The sequence below is a fragment of the Ambystoma mexicanum genome, chromosome 11 (assembly GCF_040938575.1).
Source record: "Ambystoma mexicanum isolate Mex_15411 chromosome 11, UKY_AmexF1_1, whole genome shotgun sequence".
In the NCBI taxonomy this organism is placed as follows: Eukaryota; Metazoa; Chordata; class Amphibia; order Caudata; family Ambystomatidae; genus Ambystoma; species Ambystoma mexicanum.
The window spans coordinates 1,169,601,388-1,169,620,490 of record NC_090934.1 but is presented as its reverse complement, the minus strand read 5'-3'; the positions used below and the strand labels follow the sequence as shown (position 1 = coordinate 1,169,620,490).

The following is a 19,103-nucleotide window of genomic DNA, read 5'->3' as shown; positions in this document are numbered from 1 at the left end:
GGGCGTGCAGATAAGGCACAGGAAGACTGCTGAATGGAGACACACTTATGTGGATTGCAGGGGGGCGGCCTGCTTCAAGGGGAGGCCTGGCTGGAGACACGGGCTCTGAGGAGGCCATGTGACCGATGGCCCCTTGGCGTGGGACACCTTTTGAAGTGTACATGTAGTTTGGCCCCTTGGCCTTTCGCGCCCCTGACAGCCCCCCATGCCAGCGCGCATCCACCGGCGCGAACCGCCTTTGATACAGGGGGGTGGGATGGATGGGCCTGGGGCGTGCAGATAAGGCACAGGAAGACTGCTGAATGGAGACACACTTATGTGGATTGCAGGGGGGCGGCCTGCTTCAAGAGGAGGCCTGGCTGGAGGCACGGGGTCTGAGGAGGCCATGTGACCGATGGCCCCTTGGCATGGGACACCTTTTGAACTGTACATGTAGTTTGGCACCTTGGCCTTTCACGCCCCTGACAGCTCCCCATGCCAGCGCGCATCCACCGGTGCGAACCGCCTTTGATACAGAGGGGGGGGATGGATGGGCCTGGGGCGTGCAGATAAGGCACAGGAAGACTGCTGAATGGAGACACACTTATGTGGATTGCAGGGGGGTGGCCTGCTTCAAGGGGAGGCCTGGCTGGAGACACGGGGTCTGAGGAGGCCATGTGACCGATGGCCCCTTGGCGTGGGACACCTTTTGAAGTGCACATGTAGTTTGGCACCTTGGCCTTTCGCGCCCCTGACAGCCCCCCATGCCAGCGCGCATCCACCGGCGCGAACCGCCTTTATATCAATATATAGTATATCGTCTTTAAATCAATGATAGCATATCGTTGCTTATCAATAACAAATGCCACATACCGGAGATTCTTGTGAGCACAGACCCACACTTCAACCGGTGTATTATAGTGGTCAAGACCCAAGGCCTGTATAATCCAATGGTAATTGTTAGTATAGACATATGTGTGACTTTTATAGAGACATAACCCACTGAAAAACTTTGAACAAGTTTTATTTAGTGCATGCATTATCGAGAATATGTTATGTTAGCTTAGATAGATAGTGACCACCCTGCTTCACAGCGACCAGACCTTCACCCATTCGGAGCACAGATGTCTGACGTCCATCCTTGAATGGAGACACACTTGATTCATTTAAAAAATCGAAACAACCGTTGTTAAAATATATGTGGTGTTTTATTTTGTATCTTATTTTGATGACACAAAAATACAAGACTTTAAACATTGTACAGTTCAGGTTGCAGCACAGCGAGAGAAAATCCCCTGTACTGACCGCTGTCACTCGGGAACGTTTCTCTAATGGCACGAACGGCACAGGTGGGTATCACTCTTCGAACGCGGTGCCCAAGCCTCCCGTGGAGCCACCATGTAAAGGAACGATGGGCCACCAGCCTGTACCACCTGTGAAAAGGAATGAAACAAACTGTTTTTAAATGACCAAGATAAGTTTAATAAACGTTTGTTGTCAATGACAATTCTTGTAACTAATGGCATTCTGCACGGACAAATGCTATCTAGACAATGCACACTATTGAACGACTTACATGCGTTACAATGATATGTAGATGTAATTTTGGATATAGTAGAAGAACATGAAATAGGAGTGGCATGACAAGCAGAGTATACTTACTCGTTACTCGGATTACGAGGACGAACAGTTGCGCGAAGTTCGTGCATAAGCACCATCATTATTCTCAACACGGCCCGTGTGAGGCAGGCTGCCCTGAAGTCTGGCAGCTCGGTGATGCATTGCGGTCGTGGCTCGCCTTCCGAAATGTAGGCCAGGCATCCCGACTTTTCTCGGCAGCAGCAGTTCTCCTCCTCGGTCGGCATTAGCTCGCACCGACTGCATGTGCACCAGGTGGAGACGCCGTCCATTCGACTAGGCCCAGGCTCTTCATCTGTTGATTCGTCCTGCCAACTGCCGTCCGAATCCCCATCGTTTTCGCGTGCTTCCCTTTCCAGTAGTTCCTCCTCGGTATACTCGGGCTCGTACATGTAGGGCATTATTGTAGCCATTGTGTGTTAAACAAACTAAAATAATTTATAGCGGTGGTACTGGTATCTGTTCACACGGGCTACAAGCGGCGAAGGTAGCTGACCAGAGCACTGAAACGAGTCACAGAATACTCAAAGTAACACAGAGAGAGGAATGGAATCGAAAATCTGCTGCTGTGTGTTGTGAAACGGTCTGTTTATACTTATTGAGGAAAGAGGCGTCCTGCCATTTCCATGGCGACACGTCATTAGCTGAAGCGCAGCGAATGTTGACACGAGACGTGCTTTGGCGTTGGGAAATGGGCGGTACGAGTCTGCTGATGACAGGCTCAGGGGTGGGGGAATTGATTTAGTGCCGCAAAAGCAGGTCAGCCAGGGCGATGGTGGAAAAGTTAGGATTATCAGAAAATGGCGGCTCCCTGGTGCTTGTTTTCGCATGCGTTTAATGGACGAAAACTCGGGTAAGGTCCATAGGAAAGTTTTCTAAAATCGAGCCACTTAGGCTTAAAAAAACATGGCTGACCCGTAGGGACAATAACATTTTTTACTAGACCATGCCTTTAAATGTCTCATTTTGCCCTCTAGTCACTCTGATCAGATCCTTCATTTTCACATGTTGGTCTTACGCCATGTGACAGTGACAGTACAAACAATGCATCCATGCCCTGATTCGCATAAGACTAGGACTTACAGGACCATACCTGAACTATTTCCGAACCCCTTGAGACAGCAACTAATAAGAAACTACCAGGTCCCAGAGAAACGAGGTATTCAGGACTACATCTCTGAAGGTGCATCAGATTACGAGATACAAAACCTGAAGTACATTCCTGTATCTTTCGGGAAAAGATGCACTATGGGGAAACACTAGCACGTCCTGAGAGACCCCTTAATTAACCTGTAAAGATCCTCGAAGGGAAAAACCTAAAGGATGCTACCCCTAGCACCAGCCCATGTAAAGGAGAGAGGTTTTCTGACTCCTCTGCAGCTGCAGCATACAGAGAGAAATGCTTCCTTCCCCCTCCCCAAAAGAAAATACTATTTTTTCACAGTTGGGAACTTATAAGAGGTTTGCCTCTCCAATGCGATGGCCCTTTTTACATCAGAAACCCACAAAATGATCTTCTGAGCAGGTGGGCAGTAAGGAGGAGCAGAGCAGCTAATAAGCACCATCTCTAGAACTTGGAAGCCAACTGAATGAAATCCTATATGGCGTAAATCCTATTCCTTCCGCTGGCTTGGAATGGGAAGGTAATTATCGAATCAATTGAGAAGTGTGAGGGATTTGTAGCAGATGCTAAGAAACAGTGGGCCTCATTACGACCCTGGCGCTAAGGGGTCTGCGCCAGCGTTAGCTGCGCGGACCCCTTACCGCCAACTACGAGTTCCTGGAGCGCCATGGTCATTTTTCCGCCCGCTTTTTGCGGGCGGAAAAATCCATGGCGCTCTTGGACCTTGGTGTTAATTACGCCACCGTATTTTACGGTGGCGTAATTAACTCCTTCCCCACTCCCATTGAGCCCTATGGGGCCGAAATGGGAATGGGGAAGGGTAAATGGGTCAATGGGGACTTACCGCCCCGCCGACCTCGGAATGGGGCGGTAAGTCCGCCATCCGCCATGGCGTAAAGGGACTTTGCGCCATGGCCGGAAAGTCCGTCGATGGCGGAAAAAATCCGCCAGGGTCGTAATGAGGGCCAGTGTCTTTTGGACAGGGAGCTGAGGAGGGGAGTTTGTTGAGGAAGCCGGAGAGGACCAGAGCATGGCAGCCCCTACACCCCAGAAGAGGAGTGTGCTCCAGTGAGGGGGAGAGAAGCTAACTGGGTCCCAAAAGTCAGGGGCCCACCAGTGAGGAGAAAAAGAGTCTCTTGAACGCCAGGAGAGGGCTGCTCTTCAGTGTGAGGGAGAAGAGCCCCCTAAACTCCAAAAGTGGGGTTTGCTCCAGTGAGGGGAAAAATCCCCCCCATTTACTCCAAAAGTGGAGTCTGCGCCAGTAAGGTGAAGAAAGAGCCACCATACACCCTTGAATATGGGCATGCTCTGGTGAGGAAGAGGTGAGCCCTTGAGACGCAGAAGAGGGGTGAGCTACAGGAAAGAGAGTGTGAGAGAGCAAGGCACTATATTCCAGGGATAGTGAGCAGGGCACTATATTCCTAGGTGCAGACCAGTGAGCAGGGCACAATATCCCTGAGTAAAAGACAGAGGAGAGGACTGCCCCCAATTGAAGGGAAGGAGGTTGTGGCACACTCAACAAAAGGAGGATGCTCCAAATGACCAGAGAGGCTTTGCGGTCCCCAGAGGAAGTGTGAAGACTGCATGCTAGAGCAAATTAATCAGAAGACCCTCCTGACTGAATCTTTCTGAATGCCTTTTTATTTGCAGTCCTTAGTGTATAAACCTGATTTCAAGGACTTTGTTCCCCTAAAAGCTTTGTTGCAGCCACCCTAAAGTCATTTCCATGCAATAAACGTATGCTTTACTTTTGTTTAATAAAAACCTTTAAGCTTGTTTTGGTGTCAGTAGTTGTATGTGCCCTCGGCCATATGACAGCCAAATGTACACCACTCCTTCCTTTGCCTGTTGCATTGAAGCTATTAACACAAAGATGCAGCCTAGCTGACTCAAGCAGAACAGAAACAAGATTGAAGTGAGAACACCACAGCTTCCAAAGCAACCACTGAACAGCTAATTCCTTCAGTCCTCCATTGCACTTCATCTGCATTCCACTCTCTCCCAGGCCCCACAGATCAATCATATTGCTTTCTCTACCTATGCACTTTACAGAAAAACATCTATTTCCCCTGCAAAATCGCTATTGTCAGTAACCACATCACCCTGATACTGGACTCAACAGCCTTTGCTTAGGCCTCCTCGTCTCTCATTCTCCAACTCCAAAGCATCTGTAATGCAACAGCGTTGAAGTTTTACTGAAGCTGCATAAATGTGCATGCATCAACCCTGCCCATGCCTCCCTCCACTGGCTCCCATTTGCCAGGAGGGTCCGTTTGAAATACCTTTGTCTCGTCTACCATTCCTTTCAGCAATGCCCACTTTTCCTCCTCTGCAAGTACAAGCTTTGCATGGCTGCCAAAATCTTTCTGTACTGTGCTGTAACACATACCTCACTATAACAATAATCCCGGAGCTAGAGGTTGAGTCTGGTCTTTGGAACTATTTCCCTGAAACCATTTACAGGTTCCAATTAAACTCCCCGAAGGCGTTTTTACTGAGACACCGTTACCAGAGTCCATTGCCCTGCTCCCCGACCTTTCTCTTGTTTGGAGAACACCACAAAGCTCCCAATCTCCCGGTAGGCTCTGCTCACTCCTCAACGTTAGCCGGCGTCTCCTCCCTGTCCTTCATACCCCTTGCGAAACCCTGCCTCCCGCATCCGTGCCCCACTACTTACCTGTTGCCCCAAGTAATATATCCTCTTCCTGCTTCTGTCTGTCGTTGCGGGAAAAGCTCATGCAGCAATCAGGACAGGTTGTGTGATTCGGTCAAAGTGGTCTGTCTGGGAAATAGGCTTAATTTAATTTAGACACTCCCCATTTACAATCATTCTGTAAATTGATCAGGATCGGGCTCTTTTTCCTCTAATGCCCTTGCCCACTATCTCTCTCCTTTGTCTCATTTCGTAGTATCAAGCAACACTGTTGTATGCTGAGCTCTGGAAATGTCAAAATAATCTACCTTTTACCTTCTGTTTATCTTTCACAAAATTCAAAACCAAATTGATTCTGACCATGATGTACTATTGTAGTGGATGCTTTTGACCATATCATGTGAGGAATTTTTATACAGAAACATATATGTGGGTTAATGGCACTTATAGTGTAAATATGCATGAAGTTGGAATTGCGTGATGTCAGTGGTGTTATTTGTTGTAATGTATATTTGTATTTAAGTATTCTAAAGTTACAGAAAAACAAAACACTCCAATATTTAGTGAGCTCAAAGCACGTGGCCAACAAACTTCTAGTAGTATTAATTTAAATGTGTTCTTTACCAACTATGCACTTTGTTTGCATTTCTTTTTTCAGGCTTCAAAAGTTTGGATTCAGAATAAAGTAGATGAATCTAAACATGAAATTCACTCTCAGGTTGATGCCATCACTGCCGGAACTGCATCTGTCGTCAACCTCACCGCAGGTGAGTGATATTGGATTGAACCTGTAAAACAAACATCTGTTCTTTGCCTAAAGCACAGGCCGTGAGTTCCAAAAACATTGATTTATTCATCGCAAAAGAGAGCAGTTGGATCAAGGATATAGGTCAAAGGAGAATAAGGATGCCGCTCCATATAATAATGTGGGGTCCAAGGACAACTAAACAAGTACGTAGAATATTCTAAAAACACCCTAATCTCTAGTTGGACTGTGGTAGTTCAAGTCTACAACAGTTCATGTCCCTGGTTAGGTTACCTTGAAAAAATAAATCAAACAGGCACTCACAATTCCTTGGCATGGCATGGGTTATTATTTCCTAAGCAAATGTTAGCCCTTCTGGGCTGTGGTCCCTGAGCCTCCATATAGGAGTGGGTTTCTTCCCTGTCTCATCCAAAGTTGCTGTTCCTGATGAAGTCATCCACTATCAACGGTTGATCGGATTATCTGTGAGCTCCCCTGGATTGGGTTCTCTGTGAGCTTCCCTGGATCAGGTTCTCTGTGAACCCCTATGCCCCTGGTATGGGCTTTCACTTATCCCACCTGACTCTGGTTCTTAATTTGGAAGTATTCTTCCTTTTCCTTTTGCAGGCTTGCCAGTCTCACCAGAATCTGGACTAAGACCTTTCCTGATTGGCCTTGGTCTTCCTCTTCCTTTCTGCTTTTCTCAGGTTCCTTAAGCTTTTTTCTTTTTTTAAAAGTACACCAGAGTGCACAAGTACACCAGAGTATCCAACTGTTCCAAAGTCTGGCAACATGCTGGATTATGCCCATTGTGCACAGATATTTTATTTTCCATCATTGAACATTCAACATTTAACCCCCTCCCTTTAAACAGCCTCCACTTCCCCCATGGCCATAGGAAGTGACGAATATTAAATATTTTTATTTTTTAGTTAACTGATTTTTATTAAAGGTTTCTATAAATACAATAGAAAAAACAGGAGCTAATACAAATTATTTTAACAAGAAGTAAAATATGTAAAACTTTTACATTGGTTTATAGTTTCAGACAAGAACCATATGACACTAAATATAATAACAATGAAAGAATTAATGATGGGATCTGTTAAAGGAATTAAGATAATCAGGGGGGTAACGAACATGACAAAGTGAGAAACAAGTAAAGAGAAGGGAGGGAATGATGCTATCATAAATAAGAGTACAAATTACATCAGGTAGCAAATTAAAACATTCAATTTGTTATAAAATGTAGGTAACATTCTGCAGGACAGTGCAACATTGTTTTTAATTCTCTGGTAGCAAGATAGAGAGTTCCACCATTAATTGTGTGATAGTTTCTGTGCATTTTTCAAGTTGGACGCAATAAGGTGAAATGCAACATACACCATGAAACTAAATAACTCATGAGAGGGAATAGATGACGTGAAAGGATTAGCTAATACACCAGTCGTAACATTGCAAAGTGATCATGGTTCTTGAAAAGAAAAGATATTTTGTAAACAGTTCCATATTTTTGTCCAGAAGGAAAAGACACATTTGCAGTAAAAGAGTCAGTGGGTAAAACCAGTGGAAGGGTATTGACAAGACCAACAAAGATTATGATTAGAGTTTATTTGAGCCACTCGGGGTGTTGAATAAGCTGTATGTAAAATAAAACAATTTGATTGTGTGAGGTTTGCGGCCACAGATGTGGAAAAGCATTGCTTGCAGATCTCAATCCCTATTGCTTGGAAGATTTGTAGATCCCAGTCAGCTTCCCATGAATGAGCAAGTTTAGCAACATTGTCATTAGGTTGGTTAATGCTGGAGTAAAATGTGGAAGCTTTATTAAGGCGAGAGGATGAAATTGATTCTATATATTTAAAATGGGCCTTTTGGGGCATAATAGGGGATGGCTTTGGTTATTAGCTTGGTAAGGATAGTATGAGTATATACTATATACTACAGTATACGTTTTGAGATCTGGTATGTTTATATTAAATTGGGTGCAAAATTCATGAAAAGGTATGGGTAAGTTGTTATAAAATAAACGTGACACTAGGAAAATGCATGCAGAGTACCATTTATGCAAGATATCGTGTTTAAGCTTAAGCGGGAATGATTTGTTAAACCATAAAAAGGTGTTTGTGGAGTCTTGGGTAGTAGGCGAGATTTAGATGAAGCAATTACAAGATTCTTTGAAGGAATACCAGGCCATGAGGAAGTTTTGAGAAAATGTGAAAAGGAAATATGAGCAATACATTTTGATTCTAAAATTATCCAAGAAGGGGTAGTGATAAGTTAGGGTTCATAAGATAAGAAAAGGACAATTGGTCTCAATAAAAATGATTTCTGATATTTAAGAAAGTCAGATAATGTAAACCCTGCAAGAGTCTTAGAAGTTTTGAGTTTATTGAGCACTATTTTGGGAGTTTTATTTTTCCAAATGAAATTGGATAGAATTTTATCAAATTTCTTTAAAGAATGATCTTGGTAATACAATTGGGATCAAGGAAAGGTAATACAAAAAATAGGTCAAAGAGTCATTTTGATAGAATCTAATCTGCCCCACCAAGTTCGGAAAAGAGGGGATCACTGATTGATGAAAGAACTTATTTAATCAATTATTGCATTCTGATTTAGACTTAAAGTAGATGCAATATATTTAGCAAAAAGTATCCTTAAGTATTTAATAGAAGAAGTGCACCACCTCATGCCATATAAGGGGGTATCAGAAATTAGTAAGAGATAAGATTTCAGATTTATCAAAATGTAATTTGTATCCCGAGACACAAGCAAATTGAACAATGATAGACATTAATGTCGGGAGAGAGGTGGTCAGGTCTGAAAGATAGAGTAGGATATCAGCATATGCAGAACATTTAATAGAAACATCTTTCATAACAATGCCTTTAATACTATTATTGACCCCCGCAGGCCGCAGAACACCCCTGCCTGCCCTGAATAAATCCTAACTGATCCGGATGGATAAAGCAGAGCAAAATGCCTTCCAATCTCGTCACCAACACTCTGGGGAAGATTCTCTTGTCCAGGTTCAGTAGAGTAATCGTGCAATAAGATTTACAGCAACCTGGTCTCTCCCCTTCATGGAAGCACTGAGACTAATGCTCTGTTAAAAGAGAGTGGCGATAGTCTGGTATCAGGAATATGGTTATATAGTCAGGAGACCAGGATGGTGGAGATTTTCTTATAGAAGCCTACTGTTAAACCATCTTCCCCCGGTGCCTTCCCACTTGATAATCGCCTCACTGCCGCCTGCACCTCTTCCTCTGTAAACTACACGTCTATCTTGGCCCTCTCCTCCAGCCTGAGCATCTCCAATTCTACTCTTTCTAAGTGTTGGGGCACCACCCCCTGATCCAGTCCCCCCTCGCTAGTGTAGAGCTCTTCATAGTACGTCGCAAAACATTCTGCTACGCCACCCAGAGTGGTATTTAGCCGTCTGTCCTGTGACCCATCTCTTGGCCCTCAGCATCCATAACCTCCTTACCAGTACGGCGTCTGCCTTGTCCCCCTTCTCATACAATTTCTGTCCCCCACATCCACTGCCCTTAACGCCACCCTTTTCTGGTGCATGATCTCCACCTCTGCCTCCAGGATTAGATTGGCCCTGCAGGCCGAAATCATCCCTGGGGTGTGGGGGCCGGTTTCTGGCCATGTCTGGGCCGGTTTGCACAAAAAAATCTATATTTTGAAAACATATATATATATTTTGAAAAAAAAATCTATATTTTTGAGGAAAAGAAAAGAATACCTGCAATGTCATAATTCATCAAAGCAAGGTAACGCATGTTACCTTGCTTTGATGATTTATTTGCATGCATGATGCTGCAGCATGCAAAGTTGAGGGGCCGGGACTGCCACCACTCCAGGGGGTACTGTGCCCGCTGGAGTTGCTGTGCTGTTGTATTAGTGATAAATATGTATTAGTGATATTAGTGATAAACAACCACTTTTAGAGTAGAATAAGCATCCATTTCGGACTATGTATTTTGCCTTTCGCAAGTTGCAGTAATAGCATGTTTTTTTTTGCCGTTGTCTCTGTTATGATCATCATAAGACATTCCATCTCGGTGTCCTCGGTCACTTGACAAAATACTTGTGCCTAAAAGCTTCTGTACAGTGTTCAAATATTTGACCATAGCACATCAAGTGGCCATTGACTTAATTGTGCCACAATGAATGCTTTGTTGTAATGTGTCTATCTTTCCCATCTCACTGGCATGCTGTTCAGGATGTTTGTTTGCATGTATGAGGTAACAAGTGTTCAGAGTATGGGATGTCCGGTGAGTGCGCTGATTTCCCTATTTTGCCAACCTCTGAAGCCTGAAAGTAGATGCATGCAGGCTTGACATGTGGCCAACATTGCACCAGACCTGCAGATGAACTTAACTGGTCTGCTGTTAAATCTCAGTTACCTCTTGAATGGTATCCACTACAGAATAATTGCTAATTTTACAGTAGCCGATATGATAGCTCAGTGGGTTGCGCGCTCGCTGTTGCAATGTGTGTGTGATCTGCAGGTTCGCATCCCAGCAAGGCAATCTCAGCCTTTCATCTTTCTTAGGTCGATAAATGAGTACCAACACAGGTTGGGTGATATTGTATGCATATTTGTTCTATAAAAAAGAGCTTAAGCGTAAGTGCTATACAATAACATATTGGGGGTCATTCCGAGTTTGGAGATAGCCATGGTGCTATTAGCACCATGGCTGCCTCCAAAATCGGACCGGGTCCGGGTTTCTTGGATGGGGACTTACCGGGGCATTCCAACCTTGGAGTACCCGGTAAGTCCCCATTCAGAAAACCAATCCCCATTCCCATTTGAGCCCCCATAGGGCTCAATGGGAATGGCGATGGAGCTAGTAACGGGCCTGCAAATAGCAGGCCTGTTATTAGCTCCATAGTCCCTTAACGGCTCCCGCTAAGAGCAGCTCGTAAAAGCAGCCGGCCTTAGTGGGACCTGCTAAGGGACCTCGGAATACGGAGGTAAGGGGTTACCGGCACCGGCATCCTTACCGGTGCCGGTAACCCCTTACCTCCAAACTCGGAATGACCCCCATTATCATTTGGCCTTGGACGTCTGCTTGCATTCACAGTAATTTGACAATATGGATCTATACACTCAGATCTTAATGATATATATGTGATCCATTCTTGTATCAAATGTATATCAGATTAGTGAAATCATAACCATATTTTTTGCAGTGTACTTAGGAACAATGCTATTTGATGCCACTTCCTGTTTTGTCAAGGGGTGAAAGGTCGTGTTTCATTGCTTTTCGGGACGTCAGTTTATGGTGGGGTCAAATGACATCACTTCCGGTGTTATCATCAGAGGTCAAGGGTTGTGAGGCGAAGGGTGGGCCATTTTTTTGAGGCGAGGGGTGGGCCACTTATTTTTGGTTGTCCGGGCCTATTTCTTGTCCCAGTATGACCCTGTCTACCTCCTCATATCGCCAGTCCTATGCATCTTCTCCTCCCTGTGTATGATATCCCTTCAGGGTCTATCGTCCACTAGACTATGTTCTTTCTTTTGCCTGGACCTTTCTCTAATTAGCATCCCATGCAGCCTTTCCTCCCTCCAATGCCGTGTTTGTGTCCACTTCCCCATTGTCGTTCAGCTGAAAGTATTCATCTATCTGTGAGCTTAGCCGAGTGGCAAAGAGAGCATCCCGCCACAGAAACTCGTTGCAACACCATTGAGATCTCCTCCTCTGCATCTCCTCAATATCTAGCACCATACCCACCATTTCATGGTCAGACCATCCAATTGGGCGGACCGTGCACTTGCATACCCTTGAGATGTGTGGCTGACGTACCAAAAGGTAATCTATACTTGTGCAGGTATCATGCGTATTAGAGTGAAAAGTGTATCCCCTGTGGTCTGGGTGAGCTACCCTCCAAACATCCAACAATCCCCCTACTTGCCAGGATCCTCCTAAACGCATCCTCCCCCACCTGCCTGGCATCCACTGGATCATTCCCCTTGGAGGAGCAGTCCCATCTCGAATCTGCCCAAGAGTTAAAATCTCCACCTATCACTACCAAGTCTCTCTGCATTCCCAGAATCATGTCCAGTACCTGTGTGTAGAATGCCCTTTGCCCTTGATTCGGGGCGTAGACTGACACAAACAACATTCATATTCCGCCCAATTCGCCCTGGACAACAAGGAGTCTACCCTCCATAAACTGCTTAACCTGCATATGTAAATGCATGTGTAGGACCATCCCCACCCCCTCTTAGTGGCGCTGGACTCCCAATGCACCTGCCCAATCCCTGCTTCCCTAAGCGGTCTCTTCTTTCCTTCCTTCAATCTTGTGTTTCCTGCAAAAATAGGATGTTCAGCCCTGACCCTCATTAATTTCTTTGCCACCAGAGAGCACTTGGTGGGCGAATTTAGGCCCTTAACATTCAGGGTGCCTATCTTCAATTGGGACCCTCCCTCTGTGGATGCTATCCCTTCAGCCACCCAAGATTTTTCCCTCCTCCCTTCAATTCACGCCAGCCACCCACTCTCGAACATCTAGTCACCTTCGACCTCACAATCCCCCCAAAACAAACAACCCCCAAACTCCCTCTTCCCATTGCCCTCAACAAACAGTAACCATGACCTTGGAACATGAACAACCAGAAAGAATAGTAGAGTCCCATTGAGATGCCCCCTTCGTACTAGAGAGCAACCTAGGTGTTGGTCGGACCCACCGAAGCCCTGCATCAGATCACTGCTGGCACAAAACCTTCATGACCGTGCTGTCAATGTCTGAGTTTTATGCGTCAAGGGTGCTTTACAAGTGAGGGCCCATCCAGTTTCTGATACTTTCTGGGCACTTTTCCCCTTCGCGGCCTGAAGGGGGAGGGTCTCTGTCTTCCTCCACATCACATCTCCCCTCCACACTCTGTCTCTGCCCCGTCTTGTAAATGTCTCAGGTTTTGCTCGGCTTCTTTCCCGTTTGCCATGCTGTATTCCTAATTTCCAATTTCAAAGAGCAGGGCAAATGGGTAGGCCCATCTGTAACAAATACCTTTCCCTGTAAGCCATTGTGTTAGGGACCGGCAGTCCCTCCTGACTGCTAACGTCATGCCAGTGACGTCCTAAAATAGTTGCACCTTAGAACCCTTATATTCTAACTCGCAGACCTGCCACGCCCTGACCAATAACGCTGTCTTTTCGCCATAGCGCATGAACTTTGCGGTGACAGAGCGTGGCCTCTGTCTAAATGCTCTTCCCCCTCTGTGGGCTCTTTCAATCTGAAATTACTTTCCCCCTTCGGACTCAAAGAGCAGGTTTACAGTGTCCTGTACCTTGGTCTCCACTTGTGCAGAAGTCTCAACCTCCCTCTCAGCCATGCCAGAGAATCCTCATGTTGTTCCTCCCCTCTCTGTTTTTTAGATCATCGATCTTCAAGGCCATATCTTCATCCTTGAATTCCATTTTCGTCATTCTGGCCTTCATCTTCGTCAGAACAGCGCTCATTTGATTGTTTTCTAGGCCCTCCACTCTTCCCTCTATCTTCTCCACATTGATGCGCGGCTCCGCTATGGAAGTCTGTATATCTCCCCTGAGTCCCTTGATCTCAGCCATTATCACTGCAATGTCATCCTTGATGGAGGCTCCCTCACATCTGTAGGGTGAGACATGGCTGCCAAGTCCTCCTTGACCTCTGCTCTCCGAAACCATTGAAGCGAAGCAACCGCCACTATGTCTCCCTCCCCATCAAGCTGTGTAGTACCTTGCCACTGCCTTCCTGCACACATGCTCTGAGAGCAGTTTCCAGAGCGGTGTCCCTTGTGCTGGTGCCCACTGACAATCCAACCCTGCGGTGGTTGCAGGTGCCTCATGCCTATGTTGCTCAGGCTCCTTTGCACTTTACCGTCCCTTTGCCTGCAATCCCCAAGTCTGTCGTGCATCATGTCATGGGGATGTCCCCTCTATGCTCCTCTCTCCCACGCTCCTCCTGCAAGCATCCACCTCTGCGGGCCTTCATGCAGGATCCTGGCCTGAATAATGCAGCTCCTGGCTCTGCTCTTCTGCCTTAGTGGGGTGTCCCCCACCATTAACAGCAGGGTCAGCTGCTAGCGGCCAATCTCGGCACTTCCATCACACTGTGCTCGGGCCAGAATATGCCCACTACTCCACGCTGCCTTCCAGCCCTGCAAAGATGTAGCCCTCTACCAAACGCTCTGCTTCCCCACTGGCCCCCCTCACCTTCCAGCGCTACACTGGAGGGCATCTCTGTCTGATCCCCAGTACGGCAACCTCCAGCCAGCCAATGTTGCTCCCATGATGCTGTAATTCACATGGTGGGGCCGGCAGGGCTCCCCAGGCACTGCTCCACAGCCTGTATCTCATCTGTCAGCCACCCTGACACCCTGGCATCTAACAACTCGGTCAAACTCTTTAAAATTTGCAAGGAGCTTGCCAACCCTGCAGCAGTCTCCACCCCTCCTCTTGCCTCCCAGACTCTCTGCAATGGCCTTGCCTCGCACTTTATCTCAAAAACCCAGGACATCCTGTCCACCCTCTCCTCCCCTGCCCCTCCTTTTCCCATACAACCTCACCTACTTTAATGCCCCTTACTATGGTTTTCCATCTGCCTATGTCTCAGAATCTCATTTGGCACTATCTCTGACACTGCCAACGGTTGTTTTTATCTGCTTATTATTTACTGTCTGTATCCTCCTACTCCTGTAACTAAGCTTTTAAGTATTCTTGAATTGCTTTGTAAATAGGTTTCTCAAGTATTCTTGTAATGCTCGCGCCCAGCTACCTGAGGGTTTTGTTTTTTTGTGCTATATCAAATAGACAAACAAACAAACAAACAAACAAACAATTCCCTCTCAGTCTGTGCTTGCAGACCCCCCATTACCACTCCCCACCATCCTTCTCTTCCTTTTCTATTTTCTCTCCTCATCCTTCTTGATCTCTCTTCTGCCTTCGACACAGTCAACCACACCATCCTGCTCAACCGTCTCCGTGATAATCTAGGTATCACTGATCAGGCTCTAGCCTGGCTGTCCTCTTTCCTCTCTGATCGACCCTCCCAGGTCCAACTGGGGTCCTTCCTATCATCTATCTTCCTCTCTACTTGTGGGGTTCCCCAAGGGTCTAACCTCTCACCCTGGCTCTTCAACCAATACCTGGCAACTCTCGCCCACTGCATTGCCACTTTCTGCTCAAATTTCCAGTGCTACGCTGATGACACTCAATTCACTTTCCAGCTGCCCTCGGCCACCTCCTCTCCCTCTCTCATCTCTGACTGCCTAACAGCCATTCAAGATTGTTGTGCCACCAATGATCTTTGTCTGAATGCCAGCAAGACTGGGATCCTCCTCATCGTCACACCATCCCCATCCTTTTCCCTTACTCTCTGGCCTGCCTCCCTTGGACCTCCTCCTACCCCTACCTGCGAGACGAAGAACCTCACAGTCATCTTTGACTCCACACTTTCCTTCTCCGCCCATATCTCTGAGGTCTCTAAAAAGTCAAACTTCCTACTGCACCTCCTTAGAGGTACTCTTCCTTTCCTCTCCTTCCCTCAGAAGCTCACTGTCTCCCAAGCTCTGGTTCTTTCTAGGTTGGACTATTGTAACAGCCTCTTTCTAAATCTACCTGCCTATACTCTCCGCCCTCTGCAACTTATCCAGAACAGGACTGCAAGTCCTGTCCTTGGCCTCAAGCCCTGGGATCATATCTCTCCAGCTCTGAAATCTCTCAATTGGCTCCCAGTGAATGCAAGGATTAAATTCAAAACCCTCTGCGTTGTCCACAAGGCTTTCTGGGGCCTGGGTCCAAAATACCTTCAGCTATCCCTCCACAAATACCTCCCCTCTCGAGCTCTTCGCTCCTCTACCTCTAACTCCCTGCGGGGTCAATCCTTTTTCAAAGAAACGAGCTGGGGGTAGATCTCTATCTTCGGCTGGGGCCTCCCTCTGTAACAGCCTCCCTGCCACTCTAAAACATGAGGAGAACCATCTCTGGTTCTGGAAGCACCTTAAGATCTTCCTCTTGGCTTCTGCCTTTGCTCCCCTTCTCCCCTGCTGATCTGCTCTCTCTTGGCACTCTGCACCTGGCCATCCTCTGTCCCCTGGGCCCAGGTACCTGCTCACCCTGCCACCCTCCTGGCCACCCCTTGCACAGGGGACTGTATCTGTACCCATACAGCCCCCGCCATTTTTCTTTTTTTTCTGCACTTATCAGACTTACCCAGTCTGCTGCCTTAAACAAAGCACTTGCCACTTGCTGGATGCACTACCACTGTTTAGTGCCTCCATTTTCTATTTATTTTTATTTATTATTATTTATCTGCTCTCCTCTGCTCCGCACTTTCCACTCTCCCCCTCCCATGAACTTTTTCCCTTTTCCCTTTCCCATGCACTTGCGCGTTCTCAATGTCACTGGGCCTAGTAAGATTGTGGTTGTGTTGTGTTCTCCCCTGTTCCCATCCCTTGCGATGACGTCATCGTGCAAAGAATGCATGTGTGATGACGTCATATGCACATGTAAATTAGCAGCTATTTTGGAATGCTGCTCCCCAACAGGATAGGCACACAAGCAGCTGGCAGCAAAGATTCCAGCGTTTGCACAAGCTTAGAAGGTAAGATAGGCATACAAAGACTAAAAAGACTTTTAGGGCATAGGGGTGGCATCTTGAGCCTCTGAAGTAGCACAACTAAGCAAATCAAGATTAACAATATTTTGTTGTACTCTATAGGGGCATGCTCACCTGACAAGGGAATCCCCTCTACTCCCATAGTCATTAGAAAGCTACAAACATCTATGGGTATATGATATGATATGATATTTATAACGTGCCTATACGCAAGTGTTACTAGGCGTGACAAGACAAGGGAAGGAAGACAGAGGGACAGAGGGAAGACAAGACAAACTATCTTACTGGGCCTTGTGTCATTCAGATTGTGAAAGTGTGACAACGCAAGGTGTCGGGGGAAGGGAGGAGGGGCAGTGCCAGGGAGAGGGAAGGGAGAAGTGCAATCAGGTCAGCCTTGCGCTAAGTAAGTGCAACCAGGCAGCGTGGCTCAGGATAGTGCAAGGAGGCAGGGGACTGTGGGGTAAAAGCTGCAGCCCCTAAGTGCACGCTATGCCCGGAGGCAGTGCAGGGGAGACTGATCATGGAGGAGCCTGGTACCCAGTAAGACTCTGAGGATAGCCAAGCAACCAGTCGGCGCAGCAGCAGGTAGGTCAGCAGGGGAGAGAGAGAGAAAGCAGATGAGAAGAGGAAGGCCTTGAGCTGCTTCCAGAACTTCAGGTGGTCCAGCTCAAGCTTGAGAGGAAGAGGGAGGCCCTTCCAGAGGGAGGCACCTGCAGAGGTGAGAGATCTACCCCCACTGTCTGCCTGAAGAAGTGCCTGACCCCCACAGAGTTTGAGGTTGGTCAAGAAGGAAGGTATTTTGGAAGAGAGAGCTGGATGTAGTGCAGGCCCCGGTCCCACAAAGCCATGTGAACGATGCAGAGGGTCTTGCACTTGATCCTTGCAGCCTTGGAATAGGGTGTTGCAATAATCCAGCTTTGAGAGGTTCAGTGCTCTGGCTAGCGTAATGCAGCTGTTGGTCGATAAGTAGGGTTTGCAAGCATTTATAAGTTTGTTAGTGTAGGCTGTGGTTGAGGCTGTAGTATTAACTTGTTTTTAAGAGATAGAGTGGAGTCTAAATAGATACCTAGTGTTTTAACCTCGTTAGCAACGTTGATAGTGTTCCCATCAATTTTAAAGACCTTGTAGCGTTTGTCCAAATTATTAAGATGAACTTGTGAAGCAATGATCAGAAGTTCAGTCTTGTCGTCATTTAGACAAAGGCTGTGGGCAGCCATCCAGGCTTGAATCTCAAGGTAGATGTCGTTTATCATTTTGGAGTCTTTAACATAGCAACCAGAGAGCGTGATGAGGACCTGGGTGTCATCAGCATAGTTTGTGTAGGTGACACCCAAGTTATCAAGACGGTCAAAGATGAGCTTTGGAGGTAGGCTTCAGACGGATTCTCATGGCAGGGGCAAGGAATTTCAGAGGGTTGGAGATAGAAAGATGTAGGTTAGAGAGGGCTGTCTCAGAGTGTAAGTCAGATGCAGATGTGGGAGGAGCATAGAAAGTAGCGGCAAAGTCATCCACTGACACCTGCTTCACGGCTGAATGACCGAGAAGGTAGGCGGCATTGCTGGGGTGGGCCAAGCCTGGGGGACAGAGAGCATCAAGTGAGAAGAGAGTAGAAAGCGGTCAGTCGAAGACAGAGGAGTGGTGAGAGGGGTATGCCTGAGAAGATGAGAATATCCAAGGTATGCCCACCAGAGTGCAACCGACCAGAGGGTAGAATGCAAAAAGATAGTGTTGCAGAGGTTGCAGAAGAGCCCAGAGGAGGGATTACATGCATCCAGGTGGATGTTGAGGTCCCCGTTAACTATATACCACTTCAGATTTTCAACAATAGAGGAATATAATAAGTTATACATTATCGGTCAGATACCTTGGGTATTATCTTGCTTACAGATACCACAAAATCATAATAAATACTTAATGAATTGAATATAAGCAGCAGCACCGGAACAGGTTTTCCTCCTGAAGAGCCCTCCAAACAGGATGGTGAAATAAGTGCTGAGGAAAGTAAAAATTGAGGAAGAGGAAATCAAAAATCGAGAAAGAGGAAAGTAAAAATTGTGGAAGAAGAAAGCAAAAATTGAGGAAAGTAAAAAAGAACTCAGGCTTTAAAAAGCAGTAAACAAATTGACTTTTTTAAGAGTACAAGCAACACTTAAGAGGTGATAACGTTAGAAAACCCATTAATAACCAAAGGAGTCATATCTAATTACCTACAAATTGATAATAAAGAAGCATGGATATACACAGTATGAAGCAATTAAAAGTGACTTTTGAAAACTGTACCATTAGTAGAATCTTATTTGCATTACTGCTTTCTATATACCAATTGGGATATTACAACTAAAGGACGTTGG

At 46.3% G+C, this 19,103-nt stretch overlaps 1 protein-coding gene across 11 annotated transcripts in view; it reads left to right on the top strand.

Moving 5' to 3' along the window:
* Positions 1-19,103, top strand: part of TLN2 (talin 2) — a 7,472,684-nt gene that overhangs the window by 1,420,420 nt on the left and 6,033,161 nt on the right. For all 11 annotated transcript variants that reach the window (XM_069624483.1, XM_069624482.1, XM_069624486.1 and 8 more), the window contains one exon: positions 6,052-6,160. In XM_069624483.1, coding sequence (XP_069480584.1) covers positions 6,052-6,160 — 109 coding nt within the window. The remainder of the gene's footprint in view (positions 1-6,051; positions 6,161-19,103) is intronic.